Source organism: Hyperolius riggenbachi, chromosome 6, assembly GCF_040937935.1.
Source record: "Hyperolius riggenbachi isolate aHypRig1 chromosome 6, aHypRig1.pri, whole genome shotgun sequence".
Lineage (NCBI taxonomy): Eukaryota > Metazoa > Chordata > Amphibia > Anura > Hyperoliidae > Hyperolius > Hyperolius riggenbachi.
This window is the reverse complement of record NC_090651.1, coordinates 283,983,754-284,005,376: the sequence shown is the minus strand read 5'-3', so window position 1 is coordinate 284,005,376 and position 21,623 is coordinate 283,983,754. Positions and strand designations below refer to the sequence as shown.

At 41.1% G+C, this 21,623-nt stretch overlaps 1 protein-coding gene across 3 annotated transcripts in view; it reads right to left on the bottom strand.

The window, feature by feature from the left end:
* DIXDC1 (DIX domain containing 1) overlaps nucleotides 1-21,623 on the bottom strand; it is a 226,577-nt gene that overhangs the window by 135,691 nt on the left and 69,263 nt on the right. For all 3 annotated transcript variants that reach the window (XM_068240948.1, XM_068240947.1, XM_068240949.1), the window contains 2 exons: nucleotides 8,345-8,474; nucleotides 752-877 (listed from right to left, as the gene is read on the bottom strand). In XM_068240948.1, the coding sequence (XP_068097049.1) occupies nucleotides 752-877; nucleotides 8,345-8,474 (256 nt within the window). The remainder of the gene's footprint in view (nucleotides 1-751; nucleotides 878-8,344; nucleotides 8,475-21,623) is intronic.

Here is a 21,623-nt window from a genome sequence, read left to right as displayed (position 1 = left end):
GCTTTTTGAAGTGATTTTTAAGGTGATTCTAGGCATAAGCCTAGCGATTTTCTAAGCATGCCTAGCGTTTTTGGAGCATTTTGGTGTAGCGTTTATTGTTTGTTAGAATGCAGCTGTAACTGAACAGCTTCTGTAACAAAAACGCTTGGAAAATCGCTCTGACCTACCACTTTTCAGAGCGATTTTCCACTTTCCTATACATTCAGGCTGAATCGCCTCAAAAATCAGAGAAAATGCTGCAGGACCCGCGTTTGGGAAAAAAGCACATTGCTCTGGTGTGCTCCATCCCATTCAAATACATTAGCCAAGCGCTTTTTGAAGCGCAAGCATTTTAAAAAGCGCTCAGAAGCGCTCTTGGTGTGCACCAGCCCTTACTGAACATTTCGCACAGATCTCCTGGCAGAACTAAAAATGTCACCACCTGTGATACATTTCAGAAAGTAAATCAGGGAGAGGAAAGATTTTACAATGGGCAAATAGTGATTCAATAATCTAGGTATAAGTGAATATTGTAAAAAATAAGCAATTTAATTAATTATGTTTTTTTTTCAATACTGTTCCTCTTTAAGTCAGACTAAATATATGTACATATATAACTGTGGTAATGTCTGTCAGTAAGTTCAATAATAGTCTGATTTCCCAATCATAATATACAGGATACGCTGAGGAGGATTCTTTATCAGCAATAGAGTGGCACCTGTGGCCCACCTATGCCTCACAATGCTTCACTAGTCTACACACCGCTACTCACCCTTAGCTGTTGTTTGATGCATCCGGATCTTTTTAGAAGCCATAAACTGCATGACTTTGTCCACATTGTCCTTCATCTCCTGTATGCTGCTTGGCTGCTGATGAATTCCACTGAGCTTCTCACCAGCTGTGGAAGAGAATACAAATGTGTCTCAACCTTAAAGCAGTAATGACTGAGCATTCAAGGACTCCATAATTCCTCTTATAAACCATCAAGTGATCAGGACACCAAACACCTTCTGTGTAGGCCGATGCTGAGGACGGATGCTAGGTACACACACATACAATTTTTTGGGCAGATTTACCTGCCAGCATCGGATTTTATCCGGTGATCATCACTCTCTGCCAGATCGATTATTTTCTAACATGTCTGATCTGAATTTCGATCGATTTCTCGATTCTACGATAGTTTTTTTACCATTTTTTTTAATCAATTTTCATTTAGTTCTATGAAAATCGATCGAAAAAACTATTAAAAACAATCGGAAAATTTAAAAATTGATCCAAATTTAGATCGAACATGTTGGAAGTAATCAATCTGGCAGGTAAATCTGCGAGAAAATTGTATGGTGTGTACGTAGCATTATACGTCACATAAATCAGTGGATTGCGTGTAAGAATGAGTCAATTACTTTCAGTAAAGATATGACTTTTCTTGCTATAAATAAAAAACATTATAAGTCTGCTTCCTGTGAAACTGACAGTGAAACTACAATAAAGCAAGTAGAAGCTGTGGAGGGGTGAAAGGACCTTTGCAATGATACTCTAGCCAACTGAAAGGGTTGATAACAAATATTTTAGCCATCCAGCTGCAGCACAAACCATGACCTAGGATCACAAGAGCGCTGTATGCCAATTTATTGTGCTTTTCAACTTTTGTGCATTAAAAAAACTCCCCAAATTACTTTGGTTCACGCCCATGAAGTTAAGGGAATTACAGGGGCATTACTGTGCAGGAAGTATAGAAATTCTACAGTCAATATTATTTATACAAGTAGTTCACGACTTACTAACGCCCAACTTAAAGGGGTTCTTTCGCGAAAAAAGTAGGCAGTTAAAAAATGTGACAGATGACAGGTTTTGGGCCAGTCCATCTTTTTAAGGGGGATTCTCAGGGCTTTCTTTGTTTTCAACAGCATTTCCTGAACAGCAGTTTAACTGCCAAAATAGCAAGATACCAGCCGGCCTCCCTAATCACTTGCACACTATTATGTCAGTTAGATTTTGCAACTGTTGTTCAGGAAATGCTGTTGAAAACAAAGAAAGCCCTGAGAATCCCCCTTAAAAAGATGGACTGGCCCAAAACCTGTCATCTGTCACATTTCTAACTGCCTACTTTTTTCGCGAAAGAACCCCTTTAAGAGCGACCCGACAAAACGTACAGCCTTAAAATAAGAAATAAAAGTAAAAAAAAATAATGATTTTAAACTGGTAAAATTACACTTTGCTGTTGTACACTGAGAGCACAGACAGAGGTGACACAGTGTGTGTGTGTGTGTGTGTGTGTGTGTGTGTGTGTGTGTGTGTGTGTGTGTGTGTGTGTGTGTGTGTGTGTGTGTGTGTGTGTGTGTGTGTGTGTGTGTGTGTGTGTGTGTGTGTGTGTGTGTGTGTGTGTGTGTGAACAAAGGTGGACCCTGCAGGCACAGGGGAGGGGCGTAAAGGATGTAAGGGGAACAGAGAAGGCACAGTGTTTCAACTTATGAACAGATTCAGGTTAAGAACAAACCTACAGTCCCCATCTCGTTTGTTAACCGAGGACTACCTGTATACCACTGATATTTTTATCAGTGTTATAGATGTTATTAATTGCCCTTCAGAGGTGCTAACCATCTAATATCCATACCACAGCCATAGTCTAATATCTCTATCATAGTCTAAGCTAGGGTCACCAATAAAACTACCAGTATGTTTTTGGATGTCAGAGGAAATCCAGGCAAAAACTATAAGAAACCTACAGACTCCATGCATTTAGTGCTTAGGCCTAGTTCACAAGCGCTGTAGGGTGAGAGTGCTACCCACACTATGCTGGAAAAAGGCATAAAACTCCAGAGTGAAAAAAGTGAACAGTGAATATGCAATTGCACCAACACCTTCCTATTATTCCACTGCCTTGTCCGACTAGTCCATGGCTGTCTAAAGCTAGGTACACACTATGAGGATTTTATGGTTGATTTACTGTCAGATCGATGATTTCCAACATGACCGATTTGCTTTCTGATCGATTTAGGAGTATTTTCCGATCGATTTCCTATTAAAGTTAATTGATCAGAAAATGCTTGGAAATTGATCAGAAAGCAAATCGGACATGTTGGAAATAATCGATCTGACAGTAAATCCACCATAAAATCTCATAGTGTGTACCCAGCATAAGAACGGAGGTTTCGTCAAGTTTAGAAATCAGCACCACTTGAAAACAACATGAAATCTAGAATTAGAGGAGGGTAACGGCAAGTATAAGACGAGCATAATAGACAAGAAATATCCTCAGATGAAAGACTGATGAATCCAGCATATAGACAGAATGACATACAAATAATTGTATGGCAATATAGATAAAAACAGGGTACAGATAAAGACTAGCAATACTTCCAGAGAACCTGAGAATATGTAAGACTGTATAGCAGAGAAGCATAATGAGATGCTAAGTAGTGGTACATGAAAGACACATATATGGTTACTATCAATGAGGCATTGAGTGTATTGTGTATATTCATGGCCATAGATTAGCACAGCGATTTGCAGAAATGCTTATTATCACGGAGAATTGGGAGTATTTGTGGGCTGAATACATTAATGAAACCATTTACTATAGAAGCAGTCAGATCCTTTAACCCCTTCACTTCAGATGCCTTTGCCTGAATAGTCACGTCTGAGCTGAAAGGAAGCACATGGGACACAAGCACAATAGTTGTTCTCATTCTGAGAAATGACACATAGAAATCCTGTGTGTGGTCGGAAGCTGCTCAGATATGATTATCTAAGACGACATACGTGCGCACACACAGGCACACACACACACACACAAAGACACCAAGGCACACACACATACACACACACACACACGCAGGCACACAAACGCGCGCGCGCACACACACACACACACACGCAAGCACACACACACACACAAACACACCAAGGCACACACATGCACAGACACACACACCCAGGCACACACACGCACACACGCAGGCACACAAACGCGCACACACGCAGGCACACAAACGCACGCACACTCAGGCGCACACACACACGCAGGCACACAAACGCACACACACACACACGCAGGCACACACACGCAGGCAAGCACACACACACAGGAACACACACGCACACACACACGCAGGCAAGCACACACACACACACAGGCACACACACGCAGGCAAGCACACACACGCAGGCACACACACGCAGGAACACACACGCAGGAACACACACGCAGGCAAGCACACACAGGCAGGCACACGCACGCAGGCAAGCACACACACACGCACATACACACGTACTGGGGACCAAGATATGATATCTGATTTTAGTGTTCCCTGAAACCCCCAGGTTTTTTCCAACCCATTTACCTAGCTTAGCACCATCTACACTGCCTATCATGTGCCTAACCATAACATTCCCACTTCTACGCTGTTTAATAATAAAGTGGACCTGAACTCTTGCACAGCATAGAAGGAAAACAGAGATAAATGCACCCTGTATTTATTTAGAGAGTTTAGCCTGTCTAATTCCCCCTCATCTGTGACTAATGACCAGTGTAATTTGATCTCTCCCCTTTTTCAGCTGACTGCCATGACAGAGCAGCTAATTTGTAAACACAGGATGTTAACCCTATGTCTGATTCCATGAAAGCAGGAAGTAGACACTGCAGATTTATTGCAAGATTTGTACCAGCTGTAACAAATAAATGTTTTTCTGTAAAGGTTATTATGCTGTTGCTTACCTTTTAGAGAAGCGAGGAAGTTCTGAGTTCAGGTCCGCTTTAACCAAAGCCCATTCCTTGCCAATAGCTCTAAATGTAAAGTATAACTGCCTGTTATAATTTTCCAGAGAAAATTTGGCACAGGAGATCCCTCACTATTCCTTCCTCCATGACCAAAAGGACACGCTCATAAAAAGAACCATCATAACAAAGATTTTTAGGCTCGGTTCACACTACGACACGTTACACCGTCATCATCCACAGCACAAAACCTGAGTTCAAATTGGTCTGTTGCACTGGACAGTCCTGACAGCATATGGCCTGCATATTATGACACGTCTGACTTCCATCCTGCGTCTGCAGAAACTGCGCAGGTTAGGACTTAGTGTTCACATCTGCCGACAGGTCTTTTCCTCGGTTGTGGTCCATTCCGCAAAACGGACTGATTTCCACTGTCGTGTGAAGCCAGCCTTACAACTCAGATTGTGCTTACACATCTGTTTCTCATATAAACTTAAAGGATACCCAAAGTGACATGTGACATGATGAGATAGACATGGGTATGTACAGTGCCTAGCACACAAATAACTATGCTGTGTTCCTTTTTTTCTTTCTCTGCCTGAAAGAGTTAAATATCAGGTATGTAAGTGGCTGACTCAGTCCTGACTCAGACAGGAAGTGACTACAGTGTGACCCTCACTAATAAGAAATTTCCCTTTTTATCTCTTTTTTGCTCTCAGAAGCCATTTTCTGCTAGGAAAGTGTTTTAGGGCCTGTTTCCACTACACGCAGATTCTGCATGCAGAAAGCTGACTCCAATGAATGTCTATGGGAAATCTGCATCAGAAAAATCGCGTTCAGTGGAAACAGGCCCATAGGCTTTCATTGGAGTCAGTTTTCTGCATGCAGAATCTGCGTGTAGTGGAAACAGGCCCCTATAGTTGGAATTTCTTACCAGTGAGGGTCACACCGTTGTCACTTCCTGTCTGAGTCAGGACTGAGTCAGCCAATTACATACCTAATATTTAACTCTTTCAGACAGAGAAAGAAAAAAAAACAACATAGTTTGTGTGCTAAGCACTGTACATACACATGTCTATCTCATCATGTCACATGTCAAAGGTATCCTTTAAAGGGTCAAAAACTTGCAGCAGAGGAAAAGGTTCCAGCACCAGATGAGTATCAATTCACCACTTTATTGTACTGTATACCCCATTACAAACAGACACATGGACTGTACCTACAACCTGACAGCCGTTTTGGGAGCCTTACTCGCTTCCTCAGAGACCACCTCAGTGGTTGCGAAACAGCTGTCAGGCCCGCCGGTACACTGCATGTGTCTGTTTGTAATGAGGATGCAATAAATTAATGGTGAATTGATACTCATCTGGTGCTCGGAATCTTTTCCTCTGCTGCAAGTTTTGGACTATGTATGTACATCCAGAGGCACAGTGAGTTACCCATCCCCCCACTGGCTGCCTGAGTGTCATCTAGTGCCGACCTACTGCTTTTCTCTTTTACCACGTTAAACTTACTAGGTACCATAGTTCTAAGACAGCCATGAATAGTTCAAAACCCATTTTAACATCATCACGATTGAGGATCTGGCCAATTAAGGGCACAGCACAGGAAAAGAAAAACTTAATTAAGCATTAGACTCTTTCAATAAAACACACAGAGTATTTTTAATTTCTAAAATCTCTGTTGAATGGTGATGATGCTTGCCCATAATTTCTGAAAAGAGAAAACTAAACTAAATGTGCTCAATTTTTCCTTTATTTGTAAAATGCTTTCCAGGACCTGCTACAATGTTCATACATGGCCAGATGTCATCCAGGACTTGCTACAATGTTCATACATGGCCAGATGTCATCCAGGACTTGCTACAATGTTCATACATGGGCAGATGTCATCCAGGACTTGCTACAATGTTCATACATGGGCAGATGTCATCCAGGACTTGCTACAATGTTCATACATGGGCAGATGTCATCCAGGATTTGCTACAATGTTCATACATGGACAGATGTCATCCAGGACTTGCTACAATGTTCATACATGGCCAGATGTCATCCAGGACTTGCTACAATGTTCATACATGGCAGATGTCATCCAGGACTTGCTACAATGTTCATACATGGGCAGATGTCATCCAGGACTTGCTACAATGTTCATACATGGGCAGATGTCATCCAGGACCTGCTACAATGTTCATACATGGCCAGATGTCATCCAGGACTTGCTACAATGTTCATACATGGGCAGATGTCATCCAGGACTTGCTACAATGTTCATACATGGGCAGATGTCATCCAGGACTTGCTACAATGTTCATACATGGGCAGATGTCATCCAGGACTTGCTACAATGTTCATACATGGGCAGATGTCATCCAGGATTTGCTACAATGTTCATACATGGACAGATGTCATCCAGGACTTGCTACAATGTTCATACATGGCCAGATGTCATCCAGGACTTGCTACAATGTTCATACATGGCAGATGTCATCCAGGACTTGCTACAATGTTCATACATGGGCAGATGTCATCCAGGACTTGCTACAATGTTCATACATGGGCAGATGTCATCCAGGACCTGCTACAATGTTCATACATGGCCAGATGTCATCCAGGACTTGCTACAATGTTCATACATGGGCAGATGTCATCCAGGACTTGCTACAATGTTCATACATGGCCAGATGTCATCCAGCTGCAATGTTCACACATGGCCAGATATCATGCAGGACTTGCTACAATGTTCATACATGGCCAGATGTCATCCAGGACTTGCTACAATGTTCACACATGGCCAGATGTCATGCAGGACTTGCTACAATGTTCATACATGGGCAGATGTCATCCAGGACTTGCTACAATGTTCATACATGGCCAGATGTCATCCAGCTGCAATGTTCACACATGGCCAGATATCATGCAGGACTTGCTACAATGTTCATACATGGCCAGATGTCATCCAGGACTTGCTACAATGTTCACACGACTTGCTACAATGTTCACACATGGCCAGATGTCATGCAGAACTTGCTACAATCTTCACGCATGACCCAATGTCATCTAGGACTTGCCACAATCTTCACACGACTTGCTACAATGTTCACACATGGCCAGAGGTCATGCAGAACTTGCTACAATCTTCATGCATGGCCCAATGTCATCCAGGACTTGCTACAATGTCCACACAAGGCCAGATGTCCTCCAGGACTTGCGACAATCTTCACACATGGCCAGATATCATCCAAGACCTGCTACAATGTTCATAGATGGCCTGATTTCTTCACATCTACTGATTTGGAGATAAGGCTGAATATCACAGTCAGCTGCCATAGCGTAAGTATATTTCACAGCCTTTTCTTATAGGCTGAATAAACATAGGAAATGGTCGCCACGCTACTAAATATACATGCGGACAGAATAATCATGAAAGTTGATTTTCCAAGCTGACGGTCAATACGTGACCGGGATGAAAGAGACTTCAGCCCATTTAGCAGGAGCATTTTTAACATAATAGGTCCTTTAGGCAACCTAATGTCTTAGATAATCAGCACAATGCTTTGTAGATAATTAGTAAACAAGGTAATTAATAAAGACGGAAGTGATCTCAGGTGGTTACACAAGACAGCTCAGCACATGTCCATGTACTCACCCACTATTTCTATCAGATGACCTAGAATCACCCCATCTCGGAGGTCCAGCCGCAGGTCCTGCACTGGATTAACCCCTGCTTTCTTCTTTAATTGGGAGTTCACCCAGGCCACGTAAGCCTGTAGCTGTTGCTGTAACAACAAAAATACATATATTTAGTTCAATAGTTACATTAAAGCCGAAAAAGGAGAAACAAGCAGCGATTAGACTCTCCAAAGGGAAGCGTCCACAATCACAAACAATTAAAATTACGGCCATTTGACCAATCCACAAATGAACTGCTGAGAAATCATTTTCTCAGCAAAAAATCCAGGCAGGCGGACAGTGTTAGCCCCGGTGGGGAGACTGTAAGAGCGTGATACAGGGGGATTCTTTGTCTATTACTGTGGTGGGGGTGGGGGGGGGGCTTTGTTCATTTCTGTTTTTTGTTACAGCTCATTGACATATGTGTGTCGGGTGATCAGCAAAGACACCCACTTTGGCATCATTGACACCCCATGTCCGTATCTTTTATCTTTGAATATATTCTAAATAAACATTTACCTTTATATATGTGTGGTGTATAAGACCACCATTTTTACTGTATTAAAGGGCTTTGGTCTTTGATGACCACGTGTTGAACTTCTGAAACAACTAAGCTGAGGCAATCGTGATTTTTACTTGATCAGGTGAACAATCATCTCCTTGCTATTAAAGTACACCTGAACTGAGAGAGATATGGGGGCTGCCATACTGATTTCCGTTTAATCAATACCCGCTGCCTGGCAGTCCTGCTGCAGTCAGAAACATGTGCTCTGCATGCTTGTTTAGAGTGTCCGTCTACAAGTATTAGAGGCAGAACAGAAGCAGGACAGCCAGGAAATACATATATCTGCCGCCATATCCCTCTCACTTCAGGTGTGCTTTCATTAGTTACCTGGATTTCTGCCTTGCACTGCTAGCTATGCATCAGATTCCAATAGGAATCTGATCAAAATGGATTGGAACACCAATACTGCTAGCAGTGTACTGCAATACAAACCTATGTGTACATTCACTGTTTCCCACCCCTACCTCAGTGAATAAAAGCAGAGCCTTCCTAATCAAGTTTCTATGTATATTTTGTTCAAAAATCAATCAACAGAGTCCTGATATTTCATAGACTTTCATTCAACATGATGTTTTTGTTGAGTCAAATGTCTAATCAATTAAATCGTTAGCAACTTCAATAGAGTAATCTCATTTGAGATAAGTGCACTGATTTTGACTTCAGTTGGAAGAACACGTTGAGTTGTAAAATCTTGGAATGCTTTGATCTCTCTCTCTACTAGCAGAAAATATAGACTAAAGGCAGAAGTCCTCTGTTATTGTCTCACACTTCCCCCTAGAGATGAGTGGCCATAAATATACATTACAGCAGTACAAACTAGCAGCAGGGGAATGTAACAAATAAGAAATAAAAAAAATCTGCTAAATTAGATTGGCCTGGAGCACTTGCAAGCCTCTAAATAAATTGGCTACTAAAGGGTTAAAAACGTTGCATTGTGCATGCCTCCCCTTCCAGTCATTACTCTATGTCCACTGTGCTGAAAGGACAAATACCATGGAACTTTCTGAAAGTATTATATGTAAATGGAGCAGATTATTATGGAAAGACATGCAAATCTGCCATCTCCATAGATCTTCTGGCTTACATTTCTTTTGTCTCATGATTAGTTCAGCGTTAAGTATATATATTCAGATTAAGCTTAGCGTAAGGCCAAAGTGACGGATTTCAAACAGCACTCATCCTCTGGTATTGTTCTGCATAATCTAGATGGTCACAGAATTTCTTGGTGAACCCAAATAGGTTTTGTAGGGTTACAATATTGGTTCCATGATTCCAGATGTGCTGCATCATGTGTCTTGCTTTATAGCTACTTCACAAAAACTGGAAAGTCATATTTTACTATGTGTGTAAAATGCCTTCTTAAAACAGAAGATATTAATAATAATTCATCTTTAAGCAAGCAACTGTGTTTTCCCATAAGGCATCATTACTGAATATGCACACATATGATAAAGGGGACACTGCGTGGCCCCTGAAACAACTGTCGGTATCTGATGTGGAGTCATAGCTCAATAAAGAGCGTGGTTTTTTTTGAAGGACGGAGTGCTGATATTCTTTGCTGACATTGATTCTGCGTGGTTTTTTGTCTACAACACAATATCAAGCACTGGAAGCCCTATTGACGGAGTGCGAGCTCACACCCCACGGAGTACATGCCTGATGATCGTTTCGCTTATGCAAGCATCTTCAGAGGGTCCAGCTTCTGAAGACATATGTATAAGTGAAATAAGGCTCCATCCTCTGAATACCCTTATATAAGCACAAACATTGTCACACCATCCCAAAGCCTTCCCACAGAGACAAATAGGTCTACAGCTTTTTATTAATTGCAACTTGTTGTTATGTGCCGGTCCACACTTGTCCTGTTCTAGAGCGGTTCTGTGTCAAGCGGATCAGTTTTTCTGAAAAACTGATCCGTTTGACACGGATCTGATCTGAATGGTAGGGCATGTTCTTCGTCCCCACGACGATCGCATCGGTACGTACTCATCGACGCTCACCTGTCTAGCCACCACCGCTCGTCTCGCCTCTTGGGTCCATTCCACAGCCTGGAGGCCGTCAGAAGCATGGCTCTCCATAGGCTGCAACATTCTAATTCCGCCTAGCAACATGGAGAATTTTCATTGGTTCAACAAGAACCAATGAGAATTCTCTCTTGCTGAGGAGGATTCCCATTGGTCTATTCCCATTGGTCTACTGCAGCCCCATGGAGAATCCCCATGCTTCTCTCGGCCTCCGGGTTCTTCAGAATGGACCGGGCAGTGGTGATGGACGGCAGGACACGTGAGTATGACGTCATAATGGAGACGGGATGCGTCAGAAATGGGCGACGCAGATGCGGCGACTAGCCTAGTGAGAGAGGACAGTGTCCGTTATCATAGGCTTGCATTGGACACGTTTTCCTGTCCAGTCCGGGAAAAAGTGTAAAATCAGGACTCTCCGTGGCGTTTTCTTTTCGTGCAATATGGATCCGTGTGCGATCAGTGTTTTTGCACAAGTGGAAGCGGGTCCTATTTTTAACATAGGACCGCTCTCTGCGTCTCTGCAGAGCTTTCAAAATGTATCCCATGGATATGTTTTTAAAAACAAGTGTGAACTGGCCCTAAGCTGGAACTTAATGAAAGCCTTTTTTAGCAGCAGTTCCCAGTGCCGGAAATCTTTTCTACATTTAAAGTTACATGACAGGGATTGATATAGCTCTATGGGATAGGGCTTGGACCAGTAAAGCATAAAGATATATTTTGCATATTTAGGAATGATGCATCATGGGAAACCACAGTTGCTCACTTAAAGAGGAACTCCAGTGAAAGTAATGTAAAAAAAAAAAAAGTGCTTCATTTTTACAATAATTATGTATAAATGATTTAGTCAGTGTTTGCCCATTGTAAAATCGTTCAAATCCCTGATTTACATTCTGACATTTATTACATGGTGACATTTTTACTGTTGGCAGGTGATGTAGCTGCTGCATGCTTTTTTTTTGCAGTTGGAAACAGCTGTAAACAGCTATTTCCCACAATGCAACAAGGTTCACTGACAGGAAACTGCCAGGAGTACCACAGTCCTTAGAGTTTCTTGTGGGAGCGGTTTCACCACAATATCAGTCATACAGCACCCCCTGATGGTCTGTTTGTGAAAAGGAATAGATTTCTCATGTAAAAGGGGGAATCAGCTACTGATTGGGATAAAGTTCAATTCTTGGTCGGAGTTTCTCTTTAAGCTTAATTATCACAAATACCTTTTGATTGAAAAAGGTAAATTACACTCAGCATTACTTTTGAATAGGAGGGCTTTTTGGTCTCTTTTAGCCCCTATACTTTCCTAGTGGTTCTGGGTCGCCATGAGCCATCTCCTGTATTTTATTAAAACATGTCTACTTTGCATGGTACGAGTCACTGAGGATTCTGCAGGGATATTACCAGTGAAAGCCCTCCAGTGATTGTTGTGACAGGATAAATCCCTGCTTTTTGCTAAATCAGATCCGCTCTTTACATGAACTGTGTATAAACTATTATGCTGAGTTAGGTGGATGTGATGCACAGTCAGACACATGGCAGCTGGGCCTTCAATAACAGGAAGCAATGTATTATCCACAACAGGAGTGTATTATCCACAACAATGTTATCTGTGCGTTCTGTCAGCTCTGCCAGTGCTTCAGACAAGTATCCAATGAGGTGTCACAAAGTATTGTTTTCATCAGAACTAGCAAAGATTGGGTCACAGCCAGGTCAGAGCGGGCATGCTGAGCAGGATATCAAGGTTGACATGCCGACAGCCAGGCAATTGACATTTTTAAAAGGAAATAATCATGGCAGGCACCATACAACTCTTACTATGGGCTCCCTTTAATGTGGACCTGAACTATTGCACAGGATGGAAGTAAAACCTAGAGAAATGCACCCTGTATGTATTTAGAGAGTTTAGCCTGTCTAATTCCCCCTCATCCGTGATTTTATCTCTCAGCTGTCTTGCCAGCTGGCTGTCTCGGCAGAGCAGCTAATTTGTAAACACAGGATGTTAACCCCTATGTCTGCTTCCATGAAAGCAGGAAGTAGACACACTTCCGATTTATATCAACTGTAACAAAGAAATGTTTTTTTCTTTAACCAATTAGGTCTATCTGGACGGATATATCCGTCCAGATAGCCTGCCCTGCTGCAGCTGATCCGGGCGTGCTCCCGCCACCTTCCGCTGCCCCAGAGATCAATGAATGGGGATACAGTTCCCATTCATTGATCTATGTCTCCGTAAGAAAAACCGTCAACTTCTCTGAAAAGCCAGGATTTTTCTATTTTTCACTTTACCCCTTCAGTTCCTGTAATGCCGATTTACTTTCAGATTATTTCCAACATGTCCGATTTGCTTTCCAATCGATTTCCAAGCATTTTCCGATCAATTTCCATTAACTTTAAGAGGAAATTTATCGGAAATTGCTCAGAAATCGATCTGAAAGCAAATTGGACATGTTGGAAATAATCGATCTGACAGTAAATCGGCCAGAAAATCTCAGTGTGTACCCAGCATTAGCGAGAGCTCTCACTTACAGGATGAAAAAACAAAAAATGAGTGCGGACATCTTGTGGCCAAATAGTAAAACTACATCTACATACATTTTTTAAAAAAATACACACAATCAATTACATTTAAAACTACCTGTTTACCACCCCACACAAATAAAATTTTTAGTTAAAAAATAAATAAATTACAATTTGAAAAAACAAAAACAAACACAACATAAATAGTTACCTAAGGGTCTGAACTTTTTTAATATGCATGTCAAGAGAGTATATTATTATATTTTTTTAAATTATAAGCTTGTAAATAGTGATGGACGCAAATTGAAAAAAAATACACCTTTATTTCCAAATAAAATATTGATACCATACATTGTGATAGGGACATAATTTAAGTGGTGTATTAACCGGGACAAATGGGCAAATAAAATATGTGTGTTTTAATTATGGTAGCATGTATTATTTTAAAGCTATAATGGTTAAAAACTGAGAAATGATGATTTTTTTTTCCATTTTGTTCTTAATATTCCGGTTAAAATGCATTTAGAAAAAAATAATTCTTAGCAAAATGTACCAGCCAAAGAAAGCCTAATTGGTGATGGAAAAAAAAACAAGACATACCGGTAGATCAATTAATTGTGATAAGTAGTGATAAAGTTATTGGCGAATAAATGGGAGGTGAAAGTTGCTCGGATGCATAAGGTGAAACGACACTGAACGTTGAAGTAGTTAAAAGGTTATTATGCTGTCGCTTATCTTTTAGAACAGAGAGGAAGTTCTGAGTTCCAGTCTTAAAGTGTACATGAAGCAAATTTTACTTTTCAAGTAAAACGTACATACTATCTTCTGTAGTAGAAAACATCTGGATGGTCCAGAGGCTTCCCTGATTCACCTTGGGGCGTGTTCCCGTCCGTCTGCAAGCACATCTGTACCCTGCTTGTGCAAGTACAATCCAGGCTTACTCAGTAGAACGAACCCACTCGTGCACGGATTTTCCTCCGTGGATGAGCAACTTCATTTTACTGGGATCTTACTCGCATATGACATGCACAAAGAACCTCATACTTGGACAGGAGTGTGGACATGAAGACAGAGAATCACAGGCAGCAGCGGTGGGCTGGAGGAGGGTCTGGTAATCCTACTACTTAGGTAAGTATTTATCTCTTAATATTTTGTTCCTCTCAAGTTGTGCTTTAAAGCAAACCTGTTGAGGCTTGCATGGCGTTAAAGTGGTAAAAAGATTGCACACAATCCAGCCATGCCATCAAATAAGGCTTTGCTGATCTCTAGGGAGTGCAATATTTGGCTGGATCACCCATAAAAAAACACCAGCCACCTTGCCATGCTTCTCCTGTACGACCCCTGGTGATGTCTATGCATGGCCTCTGCACAAATACCAACGCCAAGCAGATTGAGAAAGAAAGAAAGGTAGTCAGAGAGAGGAGTTGGACAAGTCCACATCAAGTACATAGTTGCATTATCAACTGACAATGGGACTCACAAAGGCTTAGTTTAATACAAAAGCCAGTGCCACTAAAGTAGCATTGCTGCTTTGCATTTCGGGTAGGGCTTATATTTCAATCAAGCTTGAAATTGCAGCTTGGGCTTATTTTCAGGGTAGGGCTAATTTTCAAGGAAACACAGTAATAGCATAATGAAGTGCCAAGAGGAGTGTGAACATGAGAGCAGAATCTCAGAGAGGACCTAGCGATAAATTTACCGAATCCAGAGCACCTTGATGACCTATGAAGCCGTCTCTTGCTTAGTGGAGGGGCTTGATGGGTACAAGTTATATGGGGAGTGCCCACAACAGCAAAGCAAGCACATTGGTACCCGAGATGGTAAAATATTACACCAGAGGCTTTAGAGGGAAAATAATAGACTGGGGGAATATCGGAGGGAAGGATGTCGGCATGGGTGTCTTATTTGAGGCACCGAAAGAATCACAAATTGGTAGATTTCAGGTAGCTAGGAGAATTTAGCATCATGCCAACAGTGACAGCATGGGCTCTGTGACATCCAGCATATGCTAGCAGCATGAAATAGGCTGTGCTGTCACTGCAATGACTGTCTGTTTAGATGGGACAAGTGGTCTGTGCCTCTGCTGCCAGGGAAGAATGGCCCATCTGCGCCTCTTACAGAGCAGACAAGGCTTTCATTGGAAAAGACTCTCTCCAGGCTTTGGCTGTGTTTCAGATATTGAGCTGCCATACCACAATTACTCAAGATTACATTTATCAGACAAAGCAAAAAATCAATAGGTGGAGGGTGCCGACTGACAGATTAACCCTTGTACGCGGGTTGGTGTAGATGGGTACCTATTTAATCATCCTGATCCAAACTAATCTGAAAAATAGAGCATTTCAGCATCAATAGTGACACCAAAGTTTATCTTAACCTTCACAGCCCCAGTTCTTGTTTGCATTTTAATGACCTCAATATCATTTATTTTGTATGCAGTACTTCGTTTTTATTGCAAAGCCTATTTGAAGGTTTTTATTTCTATAGCTTCATCACACTGGTCTATATTGCTTCATTTATTACAGCAATACACATTTTTGAATTTGTTTTTATATTGCTATTGTTGAATTGGAACATATTTATTGCATGAAAAAAGCTAAATACTGCTAGATGTAAACCCCCCACCCCATTACCATCACTGTCAACAAACACACACACACACACTCCAACCATACACACATACACTAACCACACACACATACACAAACCACACACACACACACACACTTCAACCACACACACACACACACACTCCAACCATACACACACATACATACACACCCTCTGACCACACACACACACACACACACACACACACACACACACACACACACACACACACACACACACACACACACACACACACACACTCCAACCATACTTACACACACTCATTCCAACCATACACACACACACACACACACACACTCCAACCATACTTACACACACTCATTCCAACCATACACACACACACACACACACACACACACACACACCAACCATACACATGCTTTTTAATTTTTTTTTTAAAACAAACAGACATCTTGCAAAGAGAATTAAAAAACATAAGAGTGTTGTCTTTAAAATGTAACTGTCGGGCATAAAATCGAAAATCAATTCTTTATTTTTATCTGGTAAACAAGCAATAAGGATGATAACCAGGCAATCCAAAAGTTAACATCTATATTACTTTTCTTGTTTATAAATGATCATTACCCTGTTTACCTGACTCTTATTTGGTACGTTGCCGCACAAAAGAAGTTGCAGGGCATGCTGGGTTGTCTTTTTTTGCTTCTTTATTTCCCCTTAGACTTAACTAATGTACAGAAGCAAAAAAGGACAACCCAGCATGCCCTCCCACTTCCTTTTTCTGTACCAAATTTTGTGTGTACCAAATAAGTCAGGTAAACGGGGGAATGATCATTTATCAACAAGAAAAGTAATAGAGATTTTAACTTTTGGATTGTCTGTTTATCATCCTTATTACTTGTTTACCAGATAAAAATAAAGAATTGATTTTTGATTTTATGCCCGACAGTTACACTTTAACAGATTTCTGGATCCCAGATACAAAATTTGTCAAACCCGCTGGTGATCATTACTCTTCAACTAAAATGCCAATTAATAAGTAGTTATTGATGCATTACGAAGCCCCTTAGTTCCCATTACAGTTCAGCAAAATCTGTTTAGGACTGATCATCCTCATCACTATGCATAATATTGTATCAGGGTGCATTAACACTATGGGCCTGGTTATGGGAAGCTCTTGTAGTATACGTACTACAGCAGAGTACTGCACACTGCACAATTGGTGCAACCCATGGTAAATGAGTAACACTCAAATTGCTACCGCAAGTAGAGTAAGGCGCATTACCAAAGCTACATTCACGTTACCCAGGTACTGCAGCTTGCTTTGATAGCGCAATGCATGATACTCTGCTACCAGTAACAATCCTGTGTGCTGCCTGCTCATGGCGACATTACTGGAGCTCCCATAATCAGGCCCAATGTGTGTTGCTGCACACTGAGTTGCTGCACAATTGTAAGACCAAAAGCACATTCTACAGTGCTTTCTGGATGATGTGTGCTGTAATGAGCATGTTACATAGCAATTCTATATGTTTGGAAAACAAGGGCAGGTTACCACATTGCATTATGCCTGTGCTCTAGCACAATACAGAGCTGTTTCTCTGATGCTTGCCCAACATCAGTTACAAAAGATGTTCTCCCCACTGCCACATACAGCTGTAACTGACTTTACCATCTCGATCAATTCAACACTTTCAGTCAATTTCTGGAGAAGCAGATCTCAGGGGGAATCATTTGCATATACATGACATTGACTGGAATCATCTACTTTCAGAGCTTCTCCTTTATCAAGCTCACAACATACTCTAGCCAAGATGTACTGGTATATTGTGAGCTTAATAAAGGAGAAGCTGGGAGAAGCCATGCATTGCTCACACCTGGCATACATCTTTCATATTGCTTGTACAGCATTTCAGACATTATGTACCAGATCTAATTCATTGTTGTGCTCAATTTTCTCCTAGGAGATAATGTTTCATCTTATGTTTGAAATAGCTTTTCATCAACTGCAAAAGTACCAAAAATGTTTGTTGGTGGTTTAAAAACGCAAGTGACAACATCACCTAGGAGAAAACTTAGGAGAAAAAGTGGACTGGATCGGGCCGTATGGATGTGATTGTTTAAAAAAAAAGAAGAAATACTTTGAAATGCTATGTCAATTATTATTTCTATTGGAAGTTGAATGAACCAGACTGTTTGTCACACTGAAATGCCTTCTGTGCAAACTTCGGAGTTAAAATGTAACCCCCAAAATACACAGTGTGCATGGCGTTCTTCTAAAAAAGTGTAATGATTTTTGCAGTGTTTTCAGTATAACTCATCCTCTGAGACCTCCTGTGTGGCAACGTCCTATGGTTAGCCATACCGCCTTGCAGCCGATGCTGTGGCACTTGGTATCTCCAGTACAGAGATTGCCATGGCACGTGGCTGCAAGAGGGCGGGGCTAACTACTGGAAGTTGCCACACAGGGGGTCTCCAAGGAGAAGTTACTGTATATTGAAAACACGGCACAAGACACTTTTTAGCAGAATGCAATGCACTTCTCTCCTAGTTTTCTCCTAGAAGATAATTTTTCATCTCTATCACCCTAAGGCCCCGTTTACACTTAATCAGTTGCTCTCAGTTATAACTGAAAGGTCAACTGATTTTCAAAGTAAGTCCCATGTTTTCCTATGGCACCTTTCACACTTAACGCGTTTCAACTGAAATCTTTTTCACAATGCACTGCTTTGGAGAAGAAAAAAAAATGCGTACCAACTGATTAAGTGTAAATGGGGCCTAAATCAATAATAATAATCATAATCTTCTGTTAACTTTCCAGCATGCTGCACTTGAAAAAGTAACTTGCTGGAGGCTTAAAGGGATACTGTAGGGGGGTCAGGGGAAAATGAGCTGAACTTACCCGGGGCTTCTAATGGTCCCCCGCAGACATCCTGTGTTGGCGCAGCCACTCACCGATGCTCCGGCCCCGCCTCCAGTTCACTTCTGGAATTTCAGACTTTAAAGTCAGAAAACCACTGCGCCTGCGTTGCCGTGTCCTCGATCCCGCTGATGTCATCAAGAGCGCAAAGCGCAGGCCCAGTATGGTCTGTGTCTGCACAGTACGCTCCTGGTGACATCAGCGGGAGCGAGGACACGGGCGTGCAGGCGCAGTGGTTTTCTGACTTTAATGTCAGAAATTCCAGAAGTGAACTGGAGGCGGGGCCGGAGCATCGGTGAGTGGCTGCGCCAACACAGGATGTCTGTGGGGGACCATTAGAAGCCCCGGGTAAGTTCAGCTAATTTTCCCCCGACCCCCTACAGTATCCCTTTAAAGGCATTTTATTGTTAAGGTAGGTTTTGTTCTACTCATCTTTGTAGGTGTCCCCACAGTCCACTCAGTAGACAGACATTATACACTTTTGCAGTGAGTTTTCAAAAATGTGCAATTCAAAGATGCCACTGAGATACAATGGGACATGTTTCATTGAGAAAAAGTCAAAATCTCTCACAAAAAAAGCAAATATAAGCATCATGAGCACACAGCCTAAAATGGTAGAACGAGGATTCCCACTCATGATGACTACAGAAAGTCACCAAAATGTGGCTTCCCTCGGCAGCATAGGATTGCTATTAATAAAGTGATGCACTGCTCGGTCACTAGCAGTGAATGCCAGCAGACTTTTATCTGGAAATGGAGCAACACATCACTCTACCTCAAGAGAGATCACATTCAGGTAATTCCCCACTGTTCGTTAGCATGGGAATCAGCTGTGTAAACAAGGCCTAAATTAGTAAGCCTCTACAAGTTTTCTATTGCTGTCTTTTCCCATTGGGATGATTCCTGCTCCAGCTTCTCCCAGTAAACCAAGCACAATATTGCAAAGTGAACTTCCCCTTTCCCTCTCTAGAGTGCATTCACCATATATACCACATCCGCCACTGTCATGAATGAAAGGAATACTCTATCACTAAACAAGACATGAGTTATGCAACACTTGGTTGGATTTCTGAAATATTTATCTAATATTCAATTTGTTCTTTTGAGAGAAGAACATTCTCCTGGGACAGTTTCTCCAAAAGCTACACAGGAGACTGTGGGCACGAAATGGCCCTGTAGACTTGCCATGGGAACTGGCATGGCTTCAGCAGGCAAACAATGTATTTCAATTAGTATGAAGCAAGAAAGACCATCTGAGGGCAATAAGGGGAAACACGGCCTTCCAGCTCTGATTCATTAGTTCGCTTCCTCACTAAAGCCAGGCAGAACACAGTTTCTTCCTGAATAAAGAAAATATTCCTTTTCATAATTTATGCCTTCATCTTTAAAGTGGATCATAAAACATATGGGCTTACCTCACACAACAGGGCAAGTGGGGAAGGGTTAAGTGCACATTTTAGTATCCATAGCAACCCATAAAGATCCACCTTGCACTGATGGGATGCATTGGTTTATGGTGTTTAATAGGGTGGCATCACTAATTCAAACAGTAATAAATAAGGGACAGAGTAAGTGCACATGATTTGTCATTTTCACAATCCTATCACTTAACATCCCCCTCCCCGACTTTGGATTCATAGAATAAATGAAAGAAAATAGCACACAATCTTAAAGGATGCCCTGGGTGATTTGCATCTCACTTTATTTGTTGTAAATAGAAATCAGGGGCATAAACTTCCCAAATTCATTATCAATGAGGAAATATAGTAAAATAAATAAATACATTTTTTTTTTTTTTACAATATACATTTGTATTTTCCCATTGTAAAATCTTTCCTCACCCTGATTTACATTCTGAAATGTATCACAGGTAGTGACATCTTTAGACCTGTCAGGTGCAGCTCTGTGGAATGTTTGTTTACCAAGAGCTCAGAAGCCAGTTCAAAACATACCTGTTCTCCCAGAATTCTTTTGAGGGGAAGGGGAGAGGGATTCTGCATAGCTAATCAGCCTAGGCTAAACACTACTTGGAGGGTAGGATTACATACCAATAAACAGCAATACCATGTATATAGATATTGGAAGTACTTCTGATACTGAAACCGAGAAAATTACCATAAAAGTGGCTATCATGAATCATTTACTGCATTCTACTATATGTCACTACAGTGCCCCTTTAAATATGCAGAAGCCAGCTAAAAGCTCACTTGTTATACATACAAATAATAACAACGTACGATTGTTCAGTGTACATTACAAATAACAACAACATGCACTTATTGTATGTACAACACAAATAATAACAACATAAACAACATGCACTTGTTATATGTACAACACACATAATAACAACATACACTTGTTATATGTACAACACAAATAATAACGTTTACTTGTTATATGTACAACACAAATAATAACAACATACACTTGTTATATGTACAACACAAATAATAACAACGGTCACTTGTTGTATGTACAACACACATATTAACAACATACACTTGTTATATGTACAACACAAATAATAACAATGTTTACTTGTTATATGTACAACACAAATAAATAACAACATACACTTGTTATATGTACAACACAAATAATAACAACATACACTTGTTATATGTACAACACAAATAATAACAAC